General features: G+C 44.5%; 1 protein-coding gene and 1 long non-coding RNA gene across 2 annotated transcripts in view; one reads left to right on the forward strand and one right to left on the reverse strand.

Annotated features, from left to right (window-relative positions):
* The window catches only part of GALNTL6 (polypeptide N-acetylgalactosaminyltransferase like 6), a 1,476,265-nt gene that overhangs the window by 1,382,146 nt on the left and 68,305 nt on the right, over positions 1 to 25,814 (forward strand). The window contains exon 9 of the mRNA XM_025281307.2: positions 20,757 to 20,978. Within this exon, the coding sequence (XP_025137092.2) occupies positions 20,757 to 20,978 (222 nt within the window). The remainder of the gene's footprint in view (positions 1 to 20,756; positions 20,979 to 25,814) is intronic.
* LOC123332741 lies at positions 660 to 24,604 on the reverse strand. The gene is made up of 2 exons (XR_006549727.1): positions 24,345 to 24,604; positions 660 to 974 (listed from the first exon to the last, which is right to left on the reverse strand). It is a non-coding gene; the product is annotated as an uncharacterized LOC123332741 (long non-coding RNA).

A 25,814-nucleotide genomic window follows, 5' to 3' on the forward strand; every position in this document is an offset into this window, starting at 1 on the left:
CCATCCCTGAGAACTGGAATACTTCTTGCCATATCTATAAATAAAGATGTCACACTCATCAGTGATCCCAGCCCTCCAGGGAACTCAGGAAGGAGAAAAATACCTGCCATCAACAGCTGCCAGGCTGCTGCCACTCCCGACAGGGAACACCGAGGGGCTCAGGATGTGCAAATCACAGGACGCTGGCCCCAGATGTGAGGTGTGTATGAAAGGACAGATTGCAGTGAGCCCAGACTCATGCATCATCCCATATACAGCAAAGCGCTAAATTCCTTAAGACATCTGGGTTTCTTTAATTAACAATAATCTCTTGATATTCAGACTACCTGCCCTTTGTTGCAAAACTTCTATATATTCTGAGTCTCCTCCTTGCCACCTCCTTGGAGCAGTTCTCTCAGAGTTACTTGAGATGCTGCCTCTTGGGCTTAAGTCCTAAAAATTTCCACAGAATAAAACATAACTCTCAACTTTTAGGTTGTGACTATTTTTTAAGTCAGCAGCTCTCACTCTAAGTGTCTAAGGGATGCCCAAATTGGGGTACTGTATCTGTTTGTGTTTTACCATCAACATAAGATGGATAATTTCTCCTTTTTAAATTTCATCTTGCATTTTAAGGCAACCATTGTCCAAATTTCAGGATAAGAGCTATGAAGCCAAAGTCAAATCCCCATAATAATTTATTGTGCAGGATGACCTATGACGCTTGAAAATGTAACTCACATTAAAGGGGACAGAGAGTAAATGTCCAGTGAGCAGAGCGGGGACTGTCTGTCCAGGGCTCACAGCAAACAGGAATGGCTGGGAGTCATGGGCAGGCTTGGCAGGCGCAGAGGGCCAGGTACGCGGAGAGTGACGAACAACTGAGCCTGAGCTGCTGCAGCCACGTGCAGCGGTCCCCTAGAATGCAGACCAAGGTGTGTGCCTTCTCCCTACAGACTGCAGGGAGGCACTCTCGATTCCTGAACAGGAAGTGCCTGGATAAAAAGAGAAGGGGTAAAATGGAGAGATCAACCAGCAGGTCAATATTAAAGGGGAGAAAAACTAAAGAAGGTAGCATTTTGAATGTAAGAAGCATCTCTAAAGAAAACTTCCTAAGAGATTTTCATGGCTTTACCACACTGTGCAAAAACAGACACAGGGACGAGACGAAGGAATGATGATACCCACAGACACCGGGGCCAAAGAAAGGGACGGGTCTGAGGCTGGATTTAGACAAGCTGGCTTATAAGCAACCACTGCTCAGGGAGAACCAGACCTGGGAGATGTGCACAGACTTCCCGACCACAATTCTCAGAGCCCACCAAAATATATATATATATATATATATATATATATATATATATTTGCAGATTTTCTTCACCAATAAATTTTCATAAAAAAAAAAGAAAGAAATTTTCATTAAAAAAAAAAAAACTTGTCAAGTAGGGCACTGTGCTAGGCCCTGGAAGTAGAAACAATGAACTAGATGAGCACAAACCTTCATTTTTCATAACTAGCAGCCCCAACAGGGACAGGAAATCCACGCAGTCCTACACCCTGTATGTGACAATCCCAACGTCAGAAGGGTTAAGTAAAACCATCAGACTCACAATGGAATGAAATTGGTGTCTTCCATCATTTACTTACGGATAAACATTTGTGTAGGGTTTACAACAGTATGGCTGGCATTATGATTTAACACAAGAGAAAGTAGGTCTCCTAAGTAATACTTAGCATAATTTCATCTATTAATATATAGTGATATATGTTCTATAATAACAAATTATCCATTTAATGATCCTATAGGCTACACTGTGATCCACATGGATATTACAGATATTTTGACTTTATATATTTACTTAGGGTTTCTTAGCAGGATTCAATGAGGTGTGAATATTTCCTGTGGTTATTATGCTTCGTTTGTGTGGTGGACAGAGCTGTCTTGCCTTTGTCAGCTGTGAGTGACTTTCTGATGTGTTTCCTGGGGTGACTTTCTCCTGGTGCCACATCCCTGGGGACATCCAGCCCCCCTGATCCCATAGATCATCTCAGATCCTTGAATTGATTGAGGTGGCTTCCCTGGTGGCTCAGTGGTAAAGAATCCACCTGTCAACGCAGAAGACACAAGTTCAATCCCTGGGTTGGAAAGATCCCCTGGAGAAGGTAACAGCAACCCACTCCAGTATTCTTGCCTGGGAAATCCCACGGACAGAGGAGCCTGGTGGGTATAGTCCATGGGGTCTCAAAGAGTCGGACACAAGTTAGCAATTGACCAACAAGAAGAGGGAAGGGGAGGGGAGGAGCGGGGCTTCAGTGTCAGAGCAAGGCCGTCCCAGGCCCATCAGTGAGCGCTTTCCTGTGCGCCGTGGCGTCAGCCGCCTCGCCAGGGTAGCTGAAACAGCGAGCAATAGCTGACATACGCAGACATGTTCCTTTGTTTATCTCAGAAGAATGTATCAGTTGAGAAAAAGCATGAACAAGACCAAAAAGACTAGTTTGATATCAGAAAATAAAGTTGTCAAGAAAGCAGCCAGCATGGTGACGAATGGGAAATCGACCCCCCACTCCCCACAAAGCGACCTTTCTCCCAGATGACTGTCCATCTGTGGCCTCTCATGAAGATGCCCTGCAGGTATGAGCAGTGACGCTACAGCCTTGGCCACCAACAGCAGCCAGCCTTGGAATCCAGATGCACCATCTGGAACTGTCCTCAAGTTCAGGGACACAGTGACCTATTGTGGGCTTCCCCCTCCCCAAGAGCAGAAGACGATGATGAATTCTTCCCAAAAGACGGTCTTCATAAATGGTTAGGACTTCTCTGCAGAAGCACTTCCTCTCAAATCAGTAACTACTTCTAATTCTTCCTTACAGTATAACCAAAAGAGCAATAAGGCTAATCGGCACTCTTGGCAAAAATTAAAGACGGTTTACCTACTGTTATTATGTATGCCTCTCCCTTCCCGGACATATTTCAGAATATAATATTCCCTATTTAGACAGAACTTTTAAATTTTATTCATTTTTTACAATTTTATTCACTGGCTGTACTGGGTCCTCATTGCTTCTCAGGCTTTTCTCTAGCTTCGGCGAGCGGAAGCTACTCTCTAGTCGCAGTGCACAGGCTTCTCACTGTGGTGGCTTCTCCTGTTGCAGAGCATAGACTCCAGGGCGTGCAGGCTTCATAGTTGTGGCTCCCAGGCTCTAGAGCACAGGCCAAGAAGTTGTGGGCTCAGTAGCTCCGAGGCATGTGGAATCTTCCCAGATCAGGGATTGAAACTGTGTCTTCTACATTGGGAGGTGAATTCTTTACCACTGAGCCACCAGGGAAGCCCTTGACATTTATTTTACATTGAGGTAAAACTGATATAACATCATGTAAGTTTCATGTGTACAGCATTATATTTCTATTTTTGTATTCACTGCAGTCTCAGCACCAAAAATTCAGTTTTCATCGATCACCATATAGTTGGTCCTCTTTAGTCATCTTGGCCATTCCCCTCTGTGGCCCTGCTCTATTCTCTGAGTCTACATGTTTGTTTTGGTTTAGTTTCGTGTATTCATTTATTCTTGATCTTTTTGTGTGTTTGCTTTTATATTCCACACCTAAGTGGAATCATGTGGTATTTGTCTTTCTCCATCTGACTTATTTCACTTAGTATAATACCCTTACGGTCCACCGAAGTTACAAATGGCAAGACTTCATCTTTTTTATGGCTGAGTAATATTCTATTGTGTATATATACTGCATGTTTTATTTCTTCATTTGTTGATGGGCGCTTAGGTTGTTCCATATCTTAGCTATTGTAAATAATGCTTTGTTGAACATGAGGGTGCATATATTTTTTCAAATTAGAATTTTCATATTCTTCAGATAAATACTCAGAAGTGGGATAGGTGGATCCTAGAGTAGTTCAATTTTTAATTGTTTGAGGAATCTCTACATTGAATTTTTTATTCCAAGCATCTTTCATAAATAATATTTCATCATTTTTCCTGATAGCCTTCCTAAATATCAATCATAACTTTATTACATGACAATGATGATTCAATAAATCATTAAGATTTGATGAGTCCGTAGCATGCTATGAAGATAAATGTCATCTCCAGCCACAAATAAGGCTCAGGCCACAGAAATTCTTCAATAAATATTTATCATGTGCCTACCAAGTGCCAGGCAGAATGCATACAGCTTGCCCCATATCCTAAGCCAAGAGCACTGGACCTTTCAATTAAATCAACCCTCTGCTTTGTAATAGAATGTCACCTCACCCAAGGACACTTCACCAGAAATAAGCTTCTGCCAGCACAGCATTGTACTAGCCCTTCAATGATGCTTCTTTTTTGAGCACTTATTTTGCATATGAGGCTTATGAGAAAAAGTACAACTATTCCATCTGCCAAGGACCAAAGAAGAAGAGATGGGGAAATGTGAAACACAAGTGTATTCCCTACCACTTGACCCTCACTCACTCCCTAATTCCAACTCTAGTAGTCTCAGTACTTTTTTTATGTATCCATGTTTTTATCTATTCTTTCAACAAAAACCAAAAAAAGAAAAACGGCAGAATCACACTTTGCCTTGAAAATATTTAAACAATATTGAGGTAAATCATAGAATTTTCTTACCAAACACAGACACCAGAAAAGAAAGAGGGGGACTTCCCTGGTGGTCCAGTAGCTAAGGCTCCCAATGCAGGGGGATGGGTTCAATCCCTGGTCAGGGAAGTAGATCCTGAATACCACAACTAAGTTTGAATGCTGCAACTAAGACCTGGTGCAGCCAAATAAATATTTTTTTAAAAGAGAGAGAGAGATAGAGAGAAGTAGCAAATTGTTCATGGGTACAGTCTCTGGCCATTTGGAAGTTTCATGAACAAAATATGCAAGGTGAAGACAATATTACTTAAAAACTCAGCCATTTCCCACCAAACTGCTCAAAACTAACTTTTTCTGGTCTTCTTGTCTATTTTCTCTGCATATTTTCCCCCAAAACTCCCACAAATGCAATCTTCTTCCCAACATTATTTTGCTCCGTTTAATCATTCCAGATATTTCTCAGTTCTTTCTCCCCAAGTTCCCACTCAGCTGACTTGTGAATCAATTATCTACTATTTTCACGGATGTAAAACACAGGCTGTAGTTAAGACAAGCAATTTCTAAGCTTTAGAGACAATATAGGATTTCTTGGTCTATCTAGTGAGTGAGACCCAACATTTCACATCAGTTTTTTGTTCACCCTATTGGAAGATTTTTTAGAGACAGGTGGTTCAGTGGTTAAGAATTAGCCTGTCAATGCAGAAGACACAGGAGACCTGGGTTCAATCCCTGGGTCAGGAAGATCCCCTGGAGGAGGGCATGACAACCCACTCCAGTATTCTTGCTGAGAAATCCCATAACAGAGGAGCCTGGCAGACTGAAATCCATGGGTTGCAAAGAGTCTGACATGGCTCAGTGACTGAGCATGCATGCATAATCTTTAAGAAGGGATCCTGAATATTTACATGATAATTGGCCATCAGGATTAATCATTTTTTATCTTGTCATTTTTAATAAAATTAAGTTGGGGATTATTTTTACTTTCCAATGCAAACTTACCCACTCAGCTTTTGGTTTCTCTTTCTTCTACCTAGAGCACCTTGGCACCCTTTTGTTAGATAGCATTCATTTACGTTTCTTTTAAAACAAAGCACTTGAGAAACAAACATGGCAAGCCCTGTCTGTGGGCTGGGGAATTTATAATTGCATTTTCATCATTATCCCCATTAGAACTGAACATTTTCCTGCATTCACAACTCCACTGGAGCTTCAGAAAGGAGAAAGCTTGTCTAGACAAATAGGTCCCTGCTGCTAGAAAATTAAGCTGCCGAAACTTAAGCACATTAAAATATTTCAGCATACCACAATCTGCATAACTTCCCCCCCACCAAAAAAATGGCAACTCTCGCAAGAGGGAGCAGCACTGGTGCTCTCGGATTCTGCCTTTTGGGACCTCAGTTGGACAATAAAGCCACAGGAGCACGTGGCTGGGAGGGATTCACTGGGAGAAATTAACTTCTTACCCTGAGATGTGTAAACGCAAAGTGACACTCTGCTGGAGGTCTCTGCTGTGTCCTTTCCATTCTAATCTCCCTTGTTTCCCATAGTTTATTAGTTCATGGCAAGAATCTCATCTCTGACTGAAATTCCAGCCCAAGCATATCTCCTTTTTTTCAAAGATTCTTTTTTAAATGTGGACCATTTTTTTACATCCAATGAATTAATTTGTCACAACACTGCCTCCAGCCCACGACTGTGGTTTTTTGGCCACAAGGCACGTGGGACCTCAGTCCCCTGACCAGGGATCAAACCTGCACCCGCTGCATTGGAGGACCGCTTCCCAACCACCAGACCACCAGGGAAGGCTCACATCTACTTTGTGATGTCATTTGAGGTGGAAAAAACAATTCCACTTGCTAGTCTGTACATTGAGAAATGGTCACAAACCGATGGGCGGCTTTGTGGTGTCTGAATGCCCTTAGTGTTCTAATTTTGAAAACAGTTTATAAAAATAAGATTTCATAGGTTGCCTAAACTTTGAAATGATATCGTTTTCAACCTAAGAACACTGTGTGAGCTATTAAAAGGATTTTTTTTGCTTTTTTTGAAAGTAGTACGGAAAATGAAACAGGGTCTTCTAATATCAGATGGAACAACGGTTTAGCACCATTTAGTTTAACCGCAGTTTGTTGGAATGCTTACTGTGGGGGAACAAGACACTTGATACTCTCCTTGACTGATGGTTAGAAAATGCTGGTTGTGATTTATATATAAGTATGTGTGTGTGCATTAACAGTCATCATCCACAAATGAGATCACACTGCCCTTTGCACTCCCTTTGTGATAGAGTGGGATACCATTTGACTTGATTGCCAGATGAATGCCCTTCCAACCATTTTCAGGTGTCTCTGCTGCTGCTGCTAAGTCACTTCAGCCATGTCGACTCTGTGACCCCATAGACGGCAGCCACCAGGCTCCCCCGTCCCTGGGATTCTCCAGGCAAGAACACTGGAGTGGGCTGCCATTTCCTTCTCCAATGCATGAAAGTGAAAAGTGAAAGGGAAGTCGCTCAGTCGTGTCCAACTCCTAGTGACCCCATGGACTGCAGCCCACCAGGGTCCTCCATCCATGGGATTTTCCAGGCAAGAGTACTGGAGTGGGGTGCCATTCTCTAGTAATCCCCAAAGGCTTCCTCTGCATGCTCACATATATGGACAAAAGTGGTCCACTCTGCATCCCTCCAGATTGGCCCCAAGCCTTGTACCCCACCTGCCTCTGTCCCCTGCCTGTGAAGTCACTGGGGAAGCCACGCCAGCACCATCATTCACAGTAAGAGCATCAACCTCCAGCTAGTGGTGCTTATCTAGAGAAACCAGCACTTCAGTGCTCAAAGAACTTGTTTGGATGCTGGAGAGACCTGGACAGCATGGCCATCATCTGGCTGTGGCCATACACACTGTGGTTCCTCACTGGGACACAGAAACATCTGTTTCTTTTGGACTCCCTTCAAAAATAAAATAAAATTAAAAAAAAAAAAAACAATTTTCATACCAAGTCATGAAAAATAACTTCATCGAACATGGGTGTACCTATGACTGATTCTTGTTGATGTATGACAGAAAACCACAAAATTCTATAAAGCAATTATCTTTCAATTAAAAAATAAAAAAAAATAATAACACCATCATATTCTGACCCTCAATCTTAGCCTAATATGGTCTTAAGGGATGAAAAAAATAAAGCAAAGCAGAAAGCATACTTTTTTGTCCTGTCACCTATTTTTTGCTTCCAAGTGTCCTCAGTCAATCGTGTTTGACTCTTCTGTGACTCCAGGGACTGTAGCCCACCAGGCTCCTCTGTCCATGGGATTCTCCAGCCAAGAATACTGGAGTGGGTTACCACTTCCCACTCCGGGGGATCTTCCCGACCCAGGGATTGAACCCGCATCTCTTGCACCTCCTGCATTGGCAGGGGGATTCTTGACCCCTGCGCACCTGGGAAGATTCCGCAGCTAGGTCATAAAAGGCACTTATTTTAGTTTTCACCTTGCTCTCTTGGATGGGTGGTTTGGGGGAAATCTGGCTGCCCTGTCAGGACAAGGAAACTCAAGCAGCCCTGTAGAGAGGCCCCAGAGAGGAAACCGAGTCCTCCCGCCAACGCATGCTGTGCATACTAAGTCAGCTTCAGTCAGGTTTGACTCTTTGCAAACCCATGGACTGTAACCCACCAGGCTCCTCTGTCCATGGAATTTTCCAGGCAAGAATATACTCAAGTGGGTTGCCATTTCCTTCTCTAGGGGATTTTCTGGACCCAGGGATCAAACCCACATCCCTTATGTCTCCTGCACTGGCAGACAAGTTTTTTACCACTAGCACCACGTGGGAAATGACAACCAAGGGTTTATAAAATGACATAAACTCCGTTGATAAAGTAGTGGCAGGTTTTGAGAAGATTGACTCCAATTTTAAAGTTCTGAGGTGAAGTTTTACCAATGCTGTCCAACAGCACTGCATGCCACAGAGAAATCATTTGTGAAAGGAAAGTCAATCAACCTGGCAAACTTCACTGTGCTCTTAGCCTAAGAAATTGCCATAGCCACTCTTAACCCTCAGCAACCACCATCCTGACCGGTCAGCAGCCACCAGCGGCGAGGCAAGACCTTCCTCCAGCAAAAGTCTATGACTCTCTGAAGTCTCAGAAAATGGCTAGTAACTTTTAGCAATAAAATTTTTTACTTAAGGTATATATTATACAGTTAATAAACTATAGGATAATTTAAATAATATACTATAGTATAGTATAAACATAACTTTTATATGTACTGGGAAACCAAAAATTCATGTGACTTATTTCATTGTGATCATTGCTTTCCCATGGTGGTCTGGAGCCAAACCTGCAATATTTTAGAAGTATGCCTGTTAAATTCTTCCAATCAAGAGCATGGAATATTTGTCCATTTATTTGTGTCATCTTCGTTTCCTTTTGTTAATATCTTACAGTTTTCAAAATACAGGTCTTTCATCTTCTTGGTTTAATTTATTCCTAGGTGTTGTATTCTTTTGTTGCAATCGTAAATGAGATTCTATTTAAATTTCTCTTTCTGATAGGTCATTACTAGTATATATAAATGCAACAGATTTTTGTATATTGATTCTGTATCCTGCAACTTTACTGAATTTTTTTATTAGTTCTAACAGTTTTTTACTGAGTCTTCAGGGTTTATATTGGTGGAAAAGTAATAGTAATTGTGGTTGGTGCAAAAGTAACTGCAGTTGGTACAAAAGTAATTGAGGTTCAAAAGTAATCGTGGTTGACTTTTGCACTAACCTCAATTACTTTGGCACTGATCTAATGTTATAAATGGATGTTAAATTTATCACATGTTTTTTCTGCATCTATTGAGATGATCATAAGATTTTTATTCTTTATTTTGCTATGTGGTGTATCAAACTGACTGATCTGCAAATGCTGAATCATCCCTGCACTCCTAGAATAGATCCCATTTGATCACAGTATACGATCCTTTCAATGTATTGCTGAATTTGGTTTGCTGATATTCTGTTGAGGAATTTTGCATCTATGTTCATCAGGGATATTGGCCTGTAATTTTCTTTTCCTGTGGCTTCCTTATCTGGTTTTGGTATCAGGGTAATGCTGGCCTTGTAAAATGAGTTTGGAGGAGTTCCCTTCTCTGCTATTTTGGAGTAAACTTCAGAATAATCGGTACCAATTATTTTTTGAATATTTGGTGCAATTCACCAGTGAAGCCACTGGCCCTGGCTATTGGAATGTCTTGCTTGTTGGAATGTTTTTGATTACTGACTCAATCTCCTTATTAGTAATCAGTCTTCATATTTTCTATTTCATCATGATTCAGTCTTTGTAGATTCTACATTTCTAGAAACTTGTATATTTATTCTAGGTTATCCAACTTGTTGGTATATAATTATTCATATATGGGACAGGGAAGCCTGGTGTGCTGCAGTCCATGGGGTCAGAAAGAGTCAGACATGATTTAGCAACTGAACAACAATAATTATTCATGCAGTCTCTTCTGATCTTTTGCATTTCTATGTTGTCCATTAGTACATAAATGAGTAAACAAATTTTGGTCTAGCCATACATACTCTATGAAATGTAATAAAAAGCAGTACATGCAATTATGTGGGTAAATCTCAAAATAATTACACATAGTGAAAGAAGCCAGACAAAAAGAGCACATATTTTATCATTATATTTAAAAGTGTAGACAATGCAAACTAAATTATGGTGACAAAAAGTAGATCAGTGTACAACACCATAATGTAAGCTGTGGACTTTGCATGATTATCGGGTGTCACTGTAACACACAAACACTCTGTGGGAGTGTGGATAGTGGGGGAGGCTGTGCATGGGAGGGGGGCAGGGATAAGTGGGAAATCTTTGTCCCTGCCCCCCAAATTTGCTGTGAACCTAAAACTGTTTTACAGATATGAAGGCTTAATTTAAAATTTTCAAATAGATCAGTGGTTGCCTGGGGATGGAAGAAGCACCTAGGAAAGGAGATGGGGAGATTTTAAAGTGACATATGGAAATGATTGAAGGTGATAGGTATATTCATTATCTTGCTTGCAATGATGGTTTCAGGAACACACATGTCAACTGTACACTTTAAATATGAGTAGCTGGGATGTCCCTGGAGGCTCAGTGGTTAAGACCCCATGCTTCCACTGCAGGCGGCATGGGTTCAATCCCTGGTCAGGGAACTAGTATCCCTGTCTGGTGTGGCCAAAATAAATAAATAAATAAATTTTTAAATAATAATAAAGTTAGGGCTTCTCTGGTGGCTCAACAGTAAAGTATTTGCTTGTCAATGTAAGAGACGTGGGTTCGACCCCTGGTCCAGGAAGATCCCACATTCCACTGAGCAACTAAGTCCGTGTACCACACAACTGCTGAGCCCATGAGCCACAACAAGAGAAACCAGCTCAATGAGAAACCCATGCACTGCAACCAGAGAGGAGCCAGCACTCAAGACGACTAGAGAAAAGTCCACATAGCAACAGAGACCCAGCACAGCCAATAAATAAATAAATAATTTAAAAAACAATAATAAAATGTAAAATATGAGTAATTTATTGCCTATCAATTATTCCTCAATAAAACTATTTTCAATTAGGTTTACATGCATTTTTAATAAGGTAGGCAGCTAAACAATTTGGAGAGTTGTTTATTCTATATCTAAAGGCCATATTAAATGCTATCAGAAATATATAATCCAAAATATTCAGCCAAAAATCACAATAGAGGTATAATTAAATTATATCAAAACAGTCAAGAGAAGGCAATCACTTGCAAACAGCTCATGCAGGCTTAGTAAAGAAAAGAGAGGAAACTGCCTGTCGGAAAAGTCTCTTTTTGAGGACTGGATTAACCATCCTCTCCTTATGCTGGAGGCGTCCCACCGACTTCAAAGAAGTCTTTAGATCAGAGGAAAAATAGCGCTGGGCTAAATAATTGTAGTGAGTTGAGGCTTTTGTAAAGAGATCCTCTTCTGAGCTGCAGCCGTGATGACATTTATCACACCATCAATGATCAGAGGGTTTTGGGGTGGGACGCGGAAGCTACTGAAGTGTTCTTAGGCTTCAAAGGGGAGGAAAAAAATGCCTTTAAATCTAAGCAGAATTTTTAACGTTCTGGGAGAGTGATGTGGTTCCTTGCTGGAGGAGTGACTGTGACAAATAAACTCTGGGCGAGGCTGGCTTTGCTGGCTACCCGGCAGCTTCTGGGAAAAATAACCAGTGATAGAGAAACCCGCCATAATGCAATAGATTAATATGGACACTAGCACAGCCTGTGCAGCGGGGCTCCCACCAGTGGGCACACAGGGTTGCACCCGCCGTAAAGAAACAAGCAGCTGCAGTGAGGTGGCCCAGGTAACTCACATGTGTGGGACAGCTTCTCAGCCAGGGAAATAATCAGCCCCCACACAGTATGTTCAGAAACTGAATAGGGATCAAGTTTTCAGGATGAGGGAGCCATAGGGTCTAAACTGTTGCTGGCAAAAAATAATAATAATAATAATTAGTGGATAGACTTATGGCATTTGGTGAAGCAGCAGGTGTAACAGAAATATCTACTTTCCTCATGCTTCACAATTAAAATGATCAGTCAAAGCTGAAATCCGTTCTTACGAACTGAGATTGCAACGTGATTAAGTGTTCCTGTGAAAATATCAATTCCAAGACCTGATGAGCATTAGAATTAAGGAAAGATGTAGTCCTGGAGAGCACACCAAAAACAAGACTTGAATTCTCAAGACCTCTAATACAGGGCTGACTGTGTTAAGTGAGTTAATAAATATCTGAACAGGGACCTCCCTGGCGGTCCAGTGGCTAAAACCCCATGTTCCCAATGCAGGGGGCCCAGGTTTGACCCTTGGTCAGGGAACTAGAACCTACATGCCACAACTAAAGGCCCATTGAAAGTGAAAAGTGTTTTTCTCTCAGTCGTGTCCAACACCTTGTGATCCCATGGACTCCAAAGGATTCCCCAGGCAAGAATACTGGAGTGGGTTGCCATTCCCTTCTCCAGGGGATCTTCCCAACCCAGGGATCAAACCTGGGTCTCCTGCATTGCAGGCAGATTTTTTTACCATCTGAGCCATCAGAGTCCCAAAAGACCTAGTGTAACCAAATAAATATTTTAAAAAATAAATATTTGAGCAACACAGAGAAGGAAGAGATGAACAGGACTTTGTGTTGAATAGGGGGGCGTGTTGTTACACAAGGAACCATTGGGGTGACATAAAAAACGTGCAGACTCTCAATGTCGTATGCACAGAAGGTGCTCAAAATAACAGCTTTTATTTCACACGTCATTAAACAAGTATGAGAAGGAAACGGCAGCCCACTCCAGTATTCTGGTCTGGAGAATCCATGGACAGAGGAGCCTGGCAGACTACAGACCACGGGGCCACAAAGCATGGGACACGGCTGAGCGACTTTCACTTTCAGATAATGGCAGTGCTAATTGGCAGCGAGAGGTGAGGGCGCCACAGGGCTAAGCTGAATTAACTTGTTGGTTAACTAGAGTCTGAAAAGTAAGTAGGTGGAGGTCTCTGTCTCTGGACCTCAGGGTTGGGCTCCACCCCAGCTCCGACTGTGCTGTGGACAAGGGGGCAATGGGGGAGGGGGCTCACCCACTCAAGGTGGGTCCCAAGGTTTTCATGGAGTGGGTAGCTGTTCCCTTCTCCAGGGGACCCTCCTAGCCCACTGCTGCTATCTGAAGCCACTGACAGAGGGCCAGCAGGACCCCACCCCGACCCCCATCAGAAAAGCAGTGGGACTGGGAAACACATTCAGATCACCGCTGTGTGATCACAGGCTTCTCTTGCAGAGAACTCGGAGTCTCTCCAGAATAACTTCCACAGAAGCAAAGCATTCACTCTGTACCGGCAACAGCATCAAGACATGCCAGACTCTGCAGACACCATCACATAATCAACTTAAAAACATTCACAGAGTACACAGTATATGCAGATTATGAGTATTGGGAGGAAGGTTGCCAACAAAAACACAAAGCGCCTGGTGAAATCTGAATTCCGGACACATTTTTTAGTATTAGCAGTTTCTGTGTGTAAAGAGAGAAACTGAGATAAATTAAAATGTTTAAGAGTTTATCTGAGGGCTTCCCTGGTGGATCAGGGGTAAACAATCTGCCTGCCAATGCAGGAGACACAGGACTGATACCTGATCCAGGAAGATTTCACACGCAGAGAAGCAAATAAGCCCAGGAGCCACAACCACTGAACCTGTGCTCTCGGGGCCGGGAGCCGCAGCTACTGAACCCGTGTGCCCCACGGCCTGTCTTCCGCAGCAAGAGAACCCACTGCAATGAGAGGCCTGTGCACTGCAACTAGGGAAAAGTCCACGCAGCAACAAAGACCCAGCATAGCCAAAGAATTAACACATTTTAAGAGTTTAGCTGAACAAAAATCAGTTCCAATCAAGCAGCGCCAGATGGGAAGGGGTTAGGAGGGGTCCACCCACAGGAGCTGGGGAAAGACTTAAACGGGGCAGAGAAGCAGCGGAAGCAGAGGAGGAATCTGATGGGTGATAGCTGAAAGCTGGTTGGTTGTTCGCGGTGCGCACGCGTTGATTCCGCGTTGATTCTGTAAACCGGAGGCGTTTACAGGCCACATTTCAGTTGGCTCACACAGACCACTGAGGCATCAGAGCCACCTCTGGACAGGGGCCTCCTTGTTTAATAAAGACAGGGGCAAGGGCCAGAGCAGCTCTCCTGAGCAGAGTTCCAGGCAGGAGAATAAAACTGGGGAGGACAGTTAGGGACGTGCTGTGGAATGTCTTTGATGATGGGCAGCCAACTCTTTACACAACCAAAAGTAAGGGGGGCGTAATTCAAGAGCTGGCTGTGTGACTTCTTGTGGGGGAAGGACCTTTGTTAGACAAAACACCTAGAAAGGATGTGTTGGTTCTGGAAAGGGAAACCTCAGCATCAGGCCAGAATAGACAAAGACAGACAGTGAGAAAGCTGCCGTGCTCAGTAATAAAAGTGGGAAGAAATGCCATATTCTGTCTGCAAAGGAGACATGAGGGAAGTTTTGAAAACAGCACATGGCAGGAGGGCACAGGACAGGGAGGAAATCTTGTCCAGGACGAAATTCTCTATAGGAGCTAAAGCATATGGAGGAAGGGACTTCCCTGGTGGCCCAGTGGCTAAGACTCCACGCTCCCAATGAAGGGGGACTGGGTTCAACCTCTGGTCAGGGAACTAGATCCCACATGCAGCAACTAAGACCAATTCCAGCCAAATAAACAAATGTGTGTATTTTTTAAAACAATAAAAAGAATATGAAACAAGCCCAAGCTTCCAACCTACTACCGGCAGCTACGTGTCTGCCTCTCCCTCACATCTCCCAAGTCTAGAACCGCTCTCTCTCAGATACATGTCTGAGAGGCAAGGAACAGTGCATGTGTGACCCACGAAGCTCGCATGGCCAGGGCAGAGAGCAAGCCTGGGCAGGACGCCACCAGGAAAGGAAGGAGGGATCCCAGACAGGACATCCAAGTGAAGGACGAACGTGTAAACTGGCTTACCTGGGAAGCCATGCAAATTTCTAAGACAGGAATACATTAACGCAATTTCACTTACATCTCAAAAACCAGGAATCCCACCTAACACCCTGCTGTTGTTCAGTCTGACTCTGCAACCCCAGGGACTGCAGCACACCAGGTTTCCCGGTCCTTCACTATCTCCCGGAATTTGCTCAGGCTCATATCCATCGAGTCTGTGATGCCATCCAACCATCTCAACCTCTGTTGCCCTCTTCTCCTCCTGCCCTCAATCTTTCCCAACATCATTGTGGCCCCACATATATAAGCAACCTTTATATCCAACTCCTGATAGTTTGGGAAAGAATGATGGCATGCATAGATCACCCAGTGTCCATACTGTCCTCCTTCTTCCTGTTCATAACTAATTTTTTTTTCTATTTCCAAAATAACTTTATTTTTCCTGTCAACTAAAAATTGGTACTTGCCAAGAGTATTTGCTAGTGACGAACAACAAGGATATTTGCCATCTGCCTATGCTGCCGTAGCTGCTGATTTTTGACACTTCCTGAAGGGAATTCAGGATGAAGAGTGAGGCACTCTGTGCTCCAGGGAAACTGGCAGGACATGTCTTTAGATAGTTAGATATTTTCAGGAACTGATTTCCTGATCCCAATCCTTGAATCTTCTGATATCCAGTTCAGTTCAGTTCAGTTGCTCAGTCATGTTCCCATGGACTGCAGGATGCCAGGCCTCCCTGTCCATCACCAACTCCTGGAGTTTACTCAAACTCATGTCCATTGAGTTGGTGATGCCATCCAACCATCTCATCCTCTGTCGTCACCTTCTCCTCCCATCTTCAATCTTTCAATAGCATCAGGGTCTTTTCAAATGAGTCACTTCTTTGCATCAGGTGGCCAAATATTGGAGTTTCAGCTTTAGCATCAGTCCTTCCAATTAATATTCAGAACTGATTTCCTTTAGGATGGACTGGTTGGATCTCCCTGCTATCCAAGGGACTCTCAAGAATCTTCTCCAACACCACAGTTCAAAAGCTTCAATTCTTTGGTGCTCAGCTTTCTTCACAGTCCAGCTCTCATACCCACACATGAGCATCTTAGCAGCATCACCTATGCTTATGTAACCTCAGGACAGATGGGCCCACTCACACTGATTCCCTATTCTCTCATTACCATCTCGGGCAAGATGTATTTGGGGATGTCAGTTTCACCATTCTGTCCATGTGTTCCCAGCAGTGTTAAGTGCGAAATACCGCTCTGCTTCTACTCCATCACCTCCATGTGTTTGAAAGTAGGGGTGTGTGTGTGTGCACCCACTTGTGTCTGACTCTGTGGGACTCCATGGACTATAGTCTACCAGGCTCCTCTGTCTATGGGGTTCTCCATAGGCAAGAATACTAACATGGGTTGCCATGTCCTCCTCCAGGGCATCTTCCCTACCCAGGGATTGAACCCCCGTCTCTTGCATCTCCTGCATTGGCAGGTGGATTCTTTACCACTGTGCCACCACCAGGGAAGCCCCTAAATACATGTGCTTCTATGCAAATACTCTGATGAGCTCAAATGTGTATGTGATTATTCCATTTCCTATAGTGGGTGAACTTATTCCACAATCTATGAAAGGCCAATGAAATGCTTCTTGCAACTGCTTAAAATATTCCTCAGCTGAAGGTCCAATCTTTTCCCCAAAACTAATTACAAATTAAAAATGACAGTGTAAGAGTCACATGGCGTCTTGTTATTTTCAGAATGACGCCTTCAGAACGACATGATTTCACCCGTCACCTGGACTGTTCTAGACTGCTCCTTGACTACAATAGTTGACACTTCAGAAAGTTTCCTCCTGATGGGAAACTGCACTCAGAACAGAGCGTCTCCAGTGGAGGCTGTCTGATGAGTCATCGAAACATTAGAGAACAGTCAGGATTCATATGTTTGTCTAAATGGTTATATAACACTCATTGCTAGAGAGACACTGGCAATTAGTTTTTGCAATTTTTGTGCTGGTTCTCTTTTCCCGTCTCCTGAAAAGGTAACCAAAAAGGGCTCAATGATTTGACCTTATCCCTGGAGTATGTCCATGATCTTCTGGCTTTCTTTGGAGTGTTTGGGAAAGCAGCAAACCTAACCTGCAACCAAGTGTTTCCATTTGAAAAGGATGTGATCATGCCAAAGCAACCTGCCTGGTTCCCAGGTCAGTGAGCCTGCAGCCTCCCTGAGGTTGCGGACCATCTTCCAACCTGCCATTGCCTGCCTCTTTCACTGTTCGTGCTGCTGTCTCTGGCAAACATTCATCCTGACCCTAACAGCCATTCCCAATTGAACGCATCTAACTGGTCAATTCCTCTTTGAGTTTTCACAAGAATTCCTATTTCTATTTCAAAAACCCAAAGCAGCAAACTCTTTAGCAGTAGTGCTTTTTAAACTACTGTTTCTATTTCAGTGCCTTTATCAACAGATACATGCATGAGCTAGGAGTTTACTCATGTTCATTTTATAAATGGTCTTTTATTAACTCCACAGTTAGCAAGCTCAGATGAGCACACACATGTACTAGGGCCTTTTAATTTAAAACAAAAACACTATCTACCCCTAACTTCACAGAATCTATAGTCTAAAAGTGTTTATTTACCCAAGTCAAACAGATTTCTTAGTGACACATCTTTCTTGCAAGCTGTCAGAATCTCTAAGGCATGCCGCTGCTGCTGCTAAGTCACTTCAGTCGTGTCCGACTCTGTGTGACCCCACAGACGGCAGCCCACCAGGCTCCCCCGTCCCTGGGATTCTCCAAGCAAGAACACTGGAGTGGGTTGCCATTTCCTTCTCCAATGCATGAAAGTGAAAAGTGAAAGTGAAGTCGCTCAGTCGTGTCCGACTCTTAGCGACCCCATGGACTGCAGCCTACCAGGCTCCTCCGTCTAAGGCATGCATCCACTTTCTATAAGGGCTTCCTAGGTGGCTCAGTGGTAAAGAATCCACCAGCAATGCAGGAGAGAGGGGTTTGATTCCTGGGTTGGGAAGATCCCCTGGAGGAGGAAATGGCAATCCACTCCAGTATTCTTGCCTGCAAAAACCCCGTGGACAGAGGAGCCTGACAGGCCGCAGGCTATAGGGTTGCAAACAGTTGACCACGACTGAGCACACATGCATAGGCACCACTGAATAAATCATTTCCTTGTTACTCCTGGGTAATTTACCTCTTCATCTCTGCTCTTTGCTATTTTCTTGCCTTTACTCATACTTGTTTATCTGAGAAGCACAAAGTAGGTAAAAATTAAATATTTTCACTTTACATAATAATTGAAGTTTAGGAGAAAGATTGAAACTACAGCCAAAAATCTAAGTCAAATACAAATAAAGTTTTAATATTACCAACTGATTTTTTTCCATCCTATCTGTGAGCCTTTGTTGCTAATCATAAAAATTGCTTGTCCAAGGACAAATGAAAATAGAATGCATTTCAGGCAGAACATTTGTCAGAATGAATGGTAAATGGCACGGTGACACTGAAGACTCATTCTTGGGTATCACGTGTGCCTGTGCTTCCTGGTCCCAGAACACAGCACGAGCCTCCTCACAAATCAGGCAGCTCAGAGTCCGTGGTGAGGGCCGTGTGCACATGTGCGTGCGTGTGTGTGTGTGTGCGCGCGCGCACATGCATGTGCAGTCGTTCCGGCGTGTCTGACACTTTGTGACCCCATAGACTGTAGCCTGCTGGGCTCCTCTGTCCATGGGATTTTCTAGGCAAGAATACTGGAGTGAGTTAGACTATTACAAAATAATGTCGACTCTGATCATTTGTCAAAGTAAACTGAAGTCAGAGGAGAAGAAAATGTTCTTGGCCAGGCAATGCTGATGAGGTGGCAAGCAGCACAATGATAGCAAATAATAACCCATCAGAGAGAAATTCTTAAGCCCTCCGTGCCAGGAATCTTCGAAAGGAACACAGAGGCAACCAAGAAATCAAAGTAGTCCTGGGACTTCCCTGGCGGTCCAGTGGTTAAGACTTCGCCTTTCAATGCAGGAGGTGAAGGTTTGATCCCTGGCCAGGGAGTGAAGGGGCTTCCCTGGTGGCTCAGTGATAAAGAATCTGCGTGCAACGCTGGAGATCCTGGTTCAATCCCTGGGTCAGGAAGATCCCCTGCAGAAGGGAATGGCTACCCACTTCAGTTTTCTTGCCTGGAGAATCCCATGGACAGAAGAGCCTGCTGGGCTACCTAGTCCGTGGGGTGGCAAAGAGCAGACAAGACTGAGCAACTACAGTGACTTTTTTCATGGAGTTAAGAGCCCACATGCCTCACGAACAAAAAACGTAAAACAAGTAATATTGTAACAAATTCAATAAAGACTTAAAAATGGTCCATCTAAAAAAAAAAAAAACTTAAAAAAAAAAGAAATCAGAGTAGTCTTTACAGCATCATGTCTTCTCTGTCTCTTGCTGACTAACTGAGCCCTACCCATGCTAACCAAGAGACCAAGGAGGATGCGGTGGCAAGTGTTGGGAGCGAGGTCAGATGGGAGAGGCCCTCCAGGGAGGCTGGAGGTGTGCATACTGAGAAAACAAACAAAAAAAAGGGGTACAATTCCATTAGAAACAATCTCATTTAGGACAGTGTAGCAATTTTTAAGATAAACAATTTTCCTAAACATTCCTAGTTACTTGTCTCTGGCTCTTGGTGGAGTTCCCAGCCTTTCTGCTCATTTTATCTTCTCAGTGCAAATGAGAAGCTGGAAAGAGTCAATATTCACACCAGTTGGGTGTTTAAAATAAGGCAAGTGAAAAGTGAAAGTGTTACTCACTCAGACTCTTTTGTGAGCCCATGGACTGCAGCCCACCAGGCTCCTCTGTCCATGGGATTTCCCAGGGGAGAATACTGAAACCCAGATGTTACTTAATCCTGAAAGCACTCCCATGATGGAGGGACAGATGACTCTATGTCCCTTTTTCAGGCGAGGAATCTGAGACCCAGAGCATAGAAGTTACCTGTTGAACCTCAAAACTGGCAAACACGCCAAGCCTCCTACCCTGAGCCTCCATGCTCCTTCCTCTAAGGGGCCAGCCTCCCTGCTCTCTGCCCCCATGGCTCCACCTGCAGAGGCCCCTTGGTGCCTCCTTAGCCAACTTCACTGTGCCGTGAATTACTAGTTTCCCTGGGCTTCCATGTGGCACAAAATACCATCAGAACACAAGGTCTTTGTTTCAGTCCTGCTGGGCTCTCTCACTGTGACTGGGAAAACAACAGCTGGTTCCTCCTCACTCTTGCCAAGATCCCTCATTGATCCCTGAACCAGTTTAAGCAATCAGATGCCTAAGAGCAACATTGTTACCTCCAGCTCCAACTCCTACAATTCTGGGTGAAAAACAAAGAATTCATCATTGGGCAGTAACAGCAGGAATGAGAACGCTGATCAGCTTGTCCGCGGGGTGTTTCACTGTCTGTGTCTCATTTATTTGGGCTAATTGGCGGTCAAACCCCATGCCAGAAGCAGAAATGCATGCGTGGCCTCAGGCTAACTGTCTCACACCTCTGGCAGTGAGGAAAACTCACCACCAGAGCTGCCTGAGGTTGTCTAATTCCTTTTTTTTTTTTTTTTTCCATTTCGAGGGCAACTGAGATGCACCGTGGCAGACACGGGCCAATCACTGACGCTCTTCTGTCCTGTGCAGAACCTGAAGCGGGTGGCAGAGACCTGGATGGACGAGTTCGCCGAGTACATTTACCAGCGGCGCCCAGAGTACCGGCACCTGTCCACCGGGGACCTCTCGGCGCAGAAGGAGCTCCGCAGACAGCTCAAGTGCAAGGACTTCAAGTGGTTCATGGCAGCCGTGGCCTGGGACGTGCCCAAGTACTACCCTCCGGTGGAGCCCCCGCCTGCGGCCTGGGGTGAGGTGAGGCGCCCGGCTCTCCAGCCCCCCGTGAAAAACAAAGAATTTATCACCCCCCCTCGCCGTCCCCAGCGGGGGTGGGATGGGGGCTGCTGAAGCCCTCTGCTCCCCTGCCCAGCAGTCAGTAAAGGTCGGCTGAAACCATCTCTGATAAGCGTCTGTTCAGCCTCTTTAGGAGCTGCTGGGGAAGGGCAGTGAGCTCACCCCTGGTGCCCTTGGCCACTGTTGACTCTGAAAATTGATTTTTTTTAGCACACCTGGAAAATATTTTGATTTGAGATTTGTGAAACTGCCATAAGAGCTGGCAGAGAATGAAAATGTCTCTGGTGCTGCTGTGTACATAAACGTGCCAAAATGTCCACGATAAAATCCCTCCCTCCTCCTCACACAGCCTGATTGCTATTTGTCAGAGCAAGGATAAGGTGTCCAGGGGCTTGGCAGCTTTCCTAACCAGGTATGCCAGGCAGAATCACAAGGACAGACTTTTCCAGAATACCCAGCACAGAGGCATGTGTGGAACCTCATTGGTTCCTTAGTGGCGGTTTGGTTGTTCAGTCGTGTCCAACTTCTTGCGACCGTCTAGACTGTAGCCTGCCAGGCTTCTCTGTCCATGGGATTTCCCAGGCAAGAATACTAGAGTGGGTTGTCATTTCCTTCTCCAGGGGGTCTTCCTGACTAAGGCATTGAACCAGCCTCTCTTGTGTCTCCCACATTGCCAGGTGGGTTCTTTACCAGCTGAGTCACCAGGGAAGCCCCATTGGCTCCTTAAATAAGGACTAAGCTTCCCACCTCCGAGTGCTGCTTTTTAATTTTATTTCGTGATCTAAAATGGAAACAGCTGGAAAGCCTCTGTTGGCAAATCCAAAGCATGTACCTTTGGGCATGTAAAGGACTCTTGTGATAGGTTCAGTTCCATTCAGCCCTGTTTGTTCCCTTAGGAAAGAGCATGCTAGAGCAGGGATTCAAATGGAATGGTGTGGATTTAGCTGTGGTCTCATCTGCTCATGGCAGGGGACTGGGCAGGATGTTCTCGCCATTCCAAGGCTCTGGGCTTTCGGAAGCCAGGTGTGGACTGTCTCGCCTCATGGAGGAGCCTTCCCATCGTTGTCCTTGGCTTTGTGGTGTGGGGAGAACGTGTCTCTGCCTGCTTAGCGTCTGTGACTTAGCAGAGCTCTGAAAACAGGGGAGGCCTGCATGTGGCAAGGAGGGGTGGGGAGGAGGGGAGGTGGGGGAGTGTCCTGGGGTGAGTCCAGGCTCCCTGGGGAAACTCCTTCAGGGAGTCACCTGTGTGCTGCTTGTTTTGCTGAGAGGCCCGAAGATATGTCGTTCCCTATAGACCTGGGATACCACCGGCAAGAAGGATGGCGCTAAGGCCAGCACCACACACTCCATCTCCTAACGTTTTTTTCTACATCATGTAGTCCCGACCATGGATGCTTAAGTCAGTGAGTGCTTCGGTCTTTAATCCAGTGCATCTTGGGGCTTTGCAGTTCAGATGGTAAAGAATCTGCCTGCAATGTGGGAGACCCAGGTTTTATCCTGGGGTTGGAAAGATCCTTTGGAGAAAGGAATGGCAACCCAGTATTCTTGCCTGGAGAATTCTATGGACAGAGGAGCCTAGTGGACTATAGTCCATGGGGTCACAAAGAGTCAGACATAACTGAGTGACTAACACTTTCACTTTCTTTCCAGTACATCTTAAACATTTCATTAATGCATCCCTGGGATATTAATAATATTATGCTGCTAGTATTCTTTTTGTTATCTACCAGGGGCTTAATTTACAGCCACAGAAATTTAAGGTACAATCCAGAGAGAGCAATGTCTAACCCATTGTAAGACATAAGAATTTGTTACCCAATAAGTAGGTAAGTTTCTTCCTCGAGTTTTTTTTTTTGGTTGAGGTTATGTCTGTCATCTTTCTATAATGATCTAAAAATGGTCATGCCTTAGTGACTAAGAACATCCTCTAAGACCTCACAGTATCGCTGTGTTCATTCACACCTGGGTTAAAATCTCATCCATCTTCTCCCTCTGTGGAGTCATAATTTTTTATTCCTTCCCGTTACTACCTAAACTGCGACTGATCACATTTTCCCACATTGCCTGACTAAATAATAACTTGCATTTATAAAGCACCTTGGGGGGAAAAAAAGCATCTTGCTTGGAAACAGATTTGAAATTTCCCTGAGGTTGTAGAAAAGATACAACTTTGCCAGAATAATCAAATGAGAACCATCTTATAACCAGGTAGGCGATGCCAGTTTCTGTATCTATTACTCTTTGTCTTGGGGTGGGTTTTTTTGAGTTATTTTAACTTTATCTTTAATGGGAGGTTAATTGCTTTACAGTATTGAGTTAGTTTCTGCCATACATCAACATGAATCAGCCATAGGTATACACATGTCCCCTCCCTCAAGAACCTCCCTCCCACCCCTCTAGGTTGTCACAGAGCACCAGCTTTGAGCTCCCTGCATCACACAGCAAATTCCCACTGATTATCTAGCGTATCTGTTAGTCTCAACTGTCTCATATTGCTGCATGGTTTGCCTGGGCCCTAGAGACATTTGAGATCATCATTCTTGGTCTATACAATCAGACATGGAGAATGTCAGATTTTTTTTTTTAATATAATGGCAAATTTCTTTCCCCAAAGCTTTAGAACAGCAAACCAAGAAAGGTCATGTTTAGGTTTAGGAAAAGTAGAAGGTGGCAAAGTAGTTCTAGGACCAGTTACATTTAGTGACATTTATTCAGTGAAGGGGTGACATACAGCAAGGATGAAGAGTCAGGATGGGAGGAAGGCAGAGGGAAGGGAAACCAACAAATGACAGGGTGTGGGTGTAAACCACACTGGAAAACACCCACTTCCCAAGCAGAGGGGAGTAAGAGTCATGCCTGGACATTTAATGCAGGGGGCGAGGCCACGGTCGGCCAAGAAGTTTGTTTGGGTTTTTCAATAACGTGGAAAACCCAATATTTGCAACGTAGCTTAATTGAAATGAAGTGATGAAAAGGAAAGACCATTGTCTAGCTCTATATTCATAATAGCGACCTGGTATTAATGGTAGGTAAAAATTCTAAATGTGCAGAACATATCTGTGGACCCATTTCATCTCTGAAAGAAATTCAAAGTTTTCACTCATGTTTTTCTTTTCCCTCTAAGTGGGGTGCTTTTGTTTATTACTTTATTTTGGAATGATTTTAAATGTACAGAATATTTGCCAAAGAAGGTACAGAAGGCTGACGTACATCTTTCATCCGCTCCTAATGTTAGCATCATATGTTTGTGACGTTAACCACGGCACATTTAAACCCAGTAATTAGTACTGGTGGGCTTCCCAGGAGGCACCAGTGTTTAAGCATTACCTGCCAAAGCTGGAGATGTTCAGAGACGTAGGTTCCATCCCTGAGTTGGGAAGATCCCCTGGAGGAGGGCATGGCAACCTACTCCAGTGTTCTTGCCTGGAGAATCCCATGACAGAGGAGCCGGGCAGAGCTGCAGTCCATGCCGCCACAGAGAGTCAGACGCGACTGAAGCGACTTAGCACAGAGCACAGAGTACACAATTAGTATCAGTACAAATGAATCTCAACTACAGACTTTATTCAGATTTCACCAGTTTTACTTTTCACCAATGTCCCTTTTCTGTTGCAGGGCCCAATCCAGTATATGAAAAGGCTATTTTATTCCCTATAAACTTGAATTTTCAGCATGGGCCACACTCCTACATAAATGTAATAGGTCACTTGCTGTTTTGATAAGAAAGTGAAAAGGGAAACACACAGTGTGTGTGTGTGTGTGTGTGTGTGTGTGTGTTTAAGCAGTGGTAGCAAGGAACCACAAAGCTCCAGCAACAAAAACACAGCATCCTTGGTGGGCGCCCTATGGCAGGAAGCAGGTAGCTTGCTGTCTTACTCACTTGTACTTGGAACGGCTTCCACTTGCTCGTCCGTGCCAACACAACTCCAGGTAAACAGTGAAGTGCCAAGGCAGTTTCAGGCTCTGGTCGTTGGAATCCAGCTCGGAAAGGATGTGTGCATTACAGACCATACACAACAGACCCCGCCAGTTGTCACGTGTGTCTCCAAGCTCATCCGTCCACTCCCACTCTCCTTCCTGAGGCTCATTTGCCACTGAGATGGGAGATCAGGCCACTGCCTCACTCAGGACCTTCCAACAGCTCTCTCGGGGTCAAAGTCCTCACTGTACCTGAATGACCTGGCCCCTGTTGTGCCCCTCCAACCTCAGCCCTCCCTGGTGGCCCCCAGCTTCCTTTCTCCAGGACCTCAGTGCTGCTCCCCGTCAGGCTGGGCACAAGCCCACCTTAGGGCCCTGTCACCTGCTGTTCCCCCACCTTAGACCCCAAGGTGCTTCCCTCACTTCCTTCAGGCACTTCCTCAAAAGCACTGTCTTCTCAGGGGCCCTCCCCAACTGTCCCCCCTGTCATGATGCAGCAATGCACATGGGGTTGCTCACCTCATCTGCTCCTAACCCCCTGCCCTGCTCTTTCCTTCTCATCAGCATCCCTCGCTATGCAGCAAGCTCTGCCGTCTACTTATTTCTTGTGTTTCTTGTCTATCTAGAGAGCCAGTTCCAGAGCAAAGGGATTCTGTTGATTTGTTAAGTTATACTGCCTTTCAGCAGCTAGAAGCAGGATTTGGCATATTTTGTTGTTCAGTCACTAAGTCATGTCTGACTCTTTGCGACCCCATGGACTGCAGCACACCAGGCCTCCCTGTCCTTCACTATCTCCCAGAGCTTGCTCAAACTCATGTCCATTGAGTCCGTGATGCCATCCAACCATTTCTTCCTCTGTTGTCCCCTTCTCCTCACGCC

Source organism: Bubalus bubalis, chromosome 3 (genome assembly GCF_019923935.1).
Source record: "Bubalus bubalis isolate 160015118507 breed Murrah chromosome 3, NDDB_SH_1, whole genome shotgun sequence".
NCBI classification, from domain to species: Eukaryota; Metazoa; Chordata; class Mammalia; order Artiodactyla; family Bovidae; genus Bubalus; species Bubalus bubalis.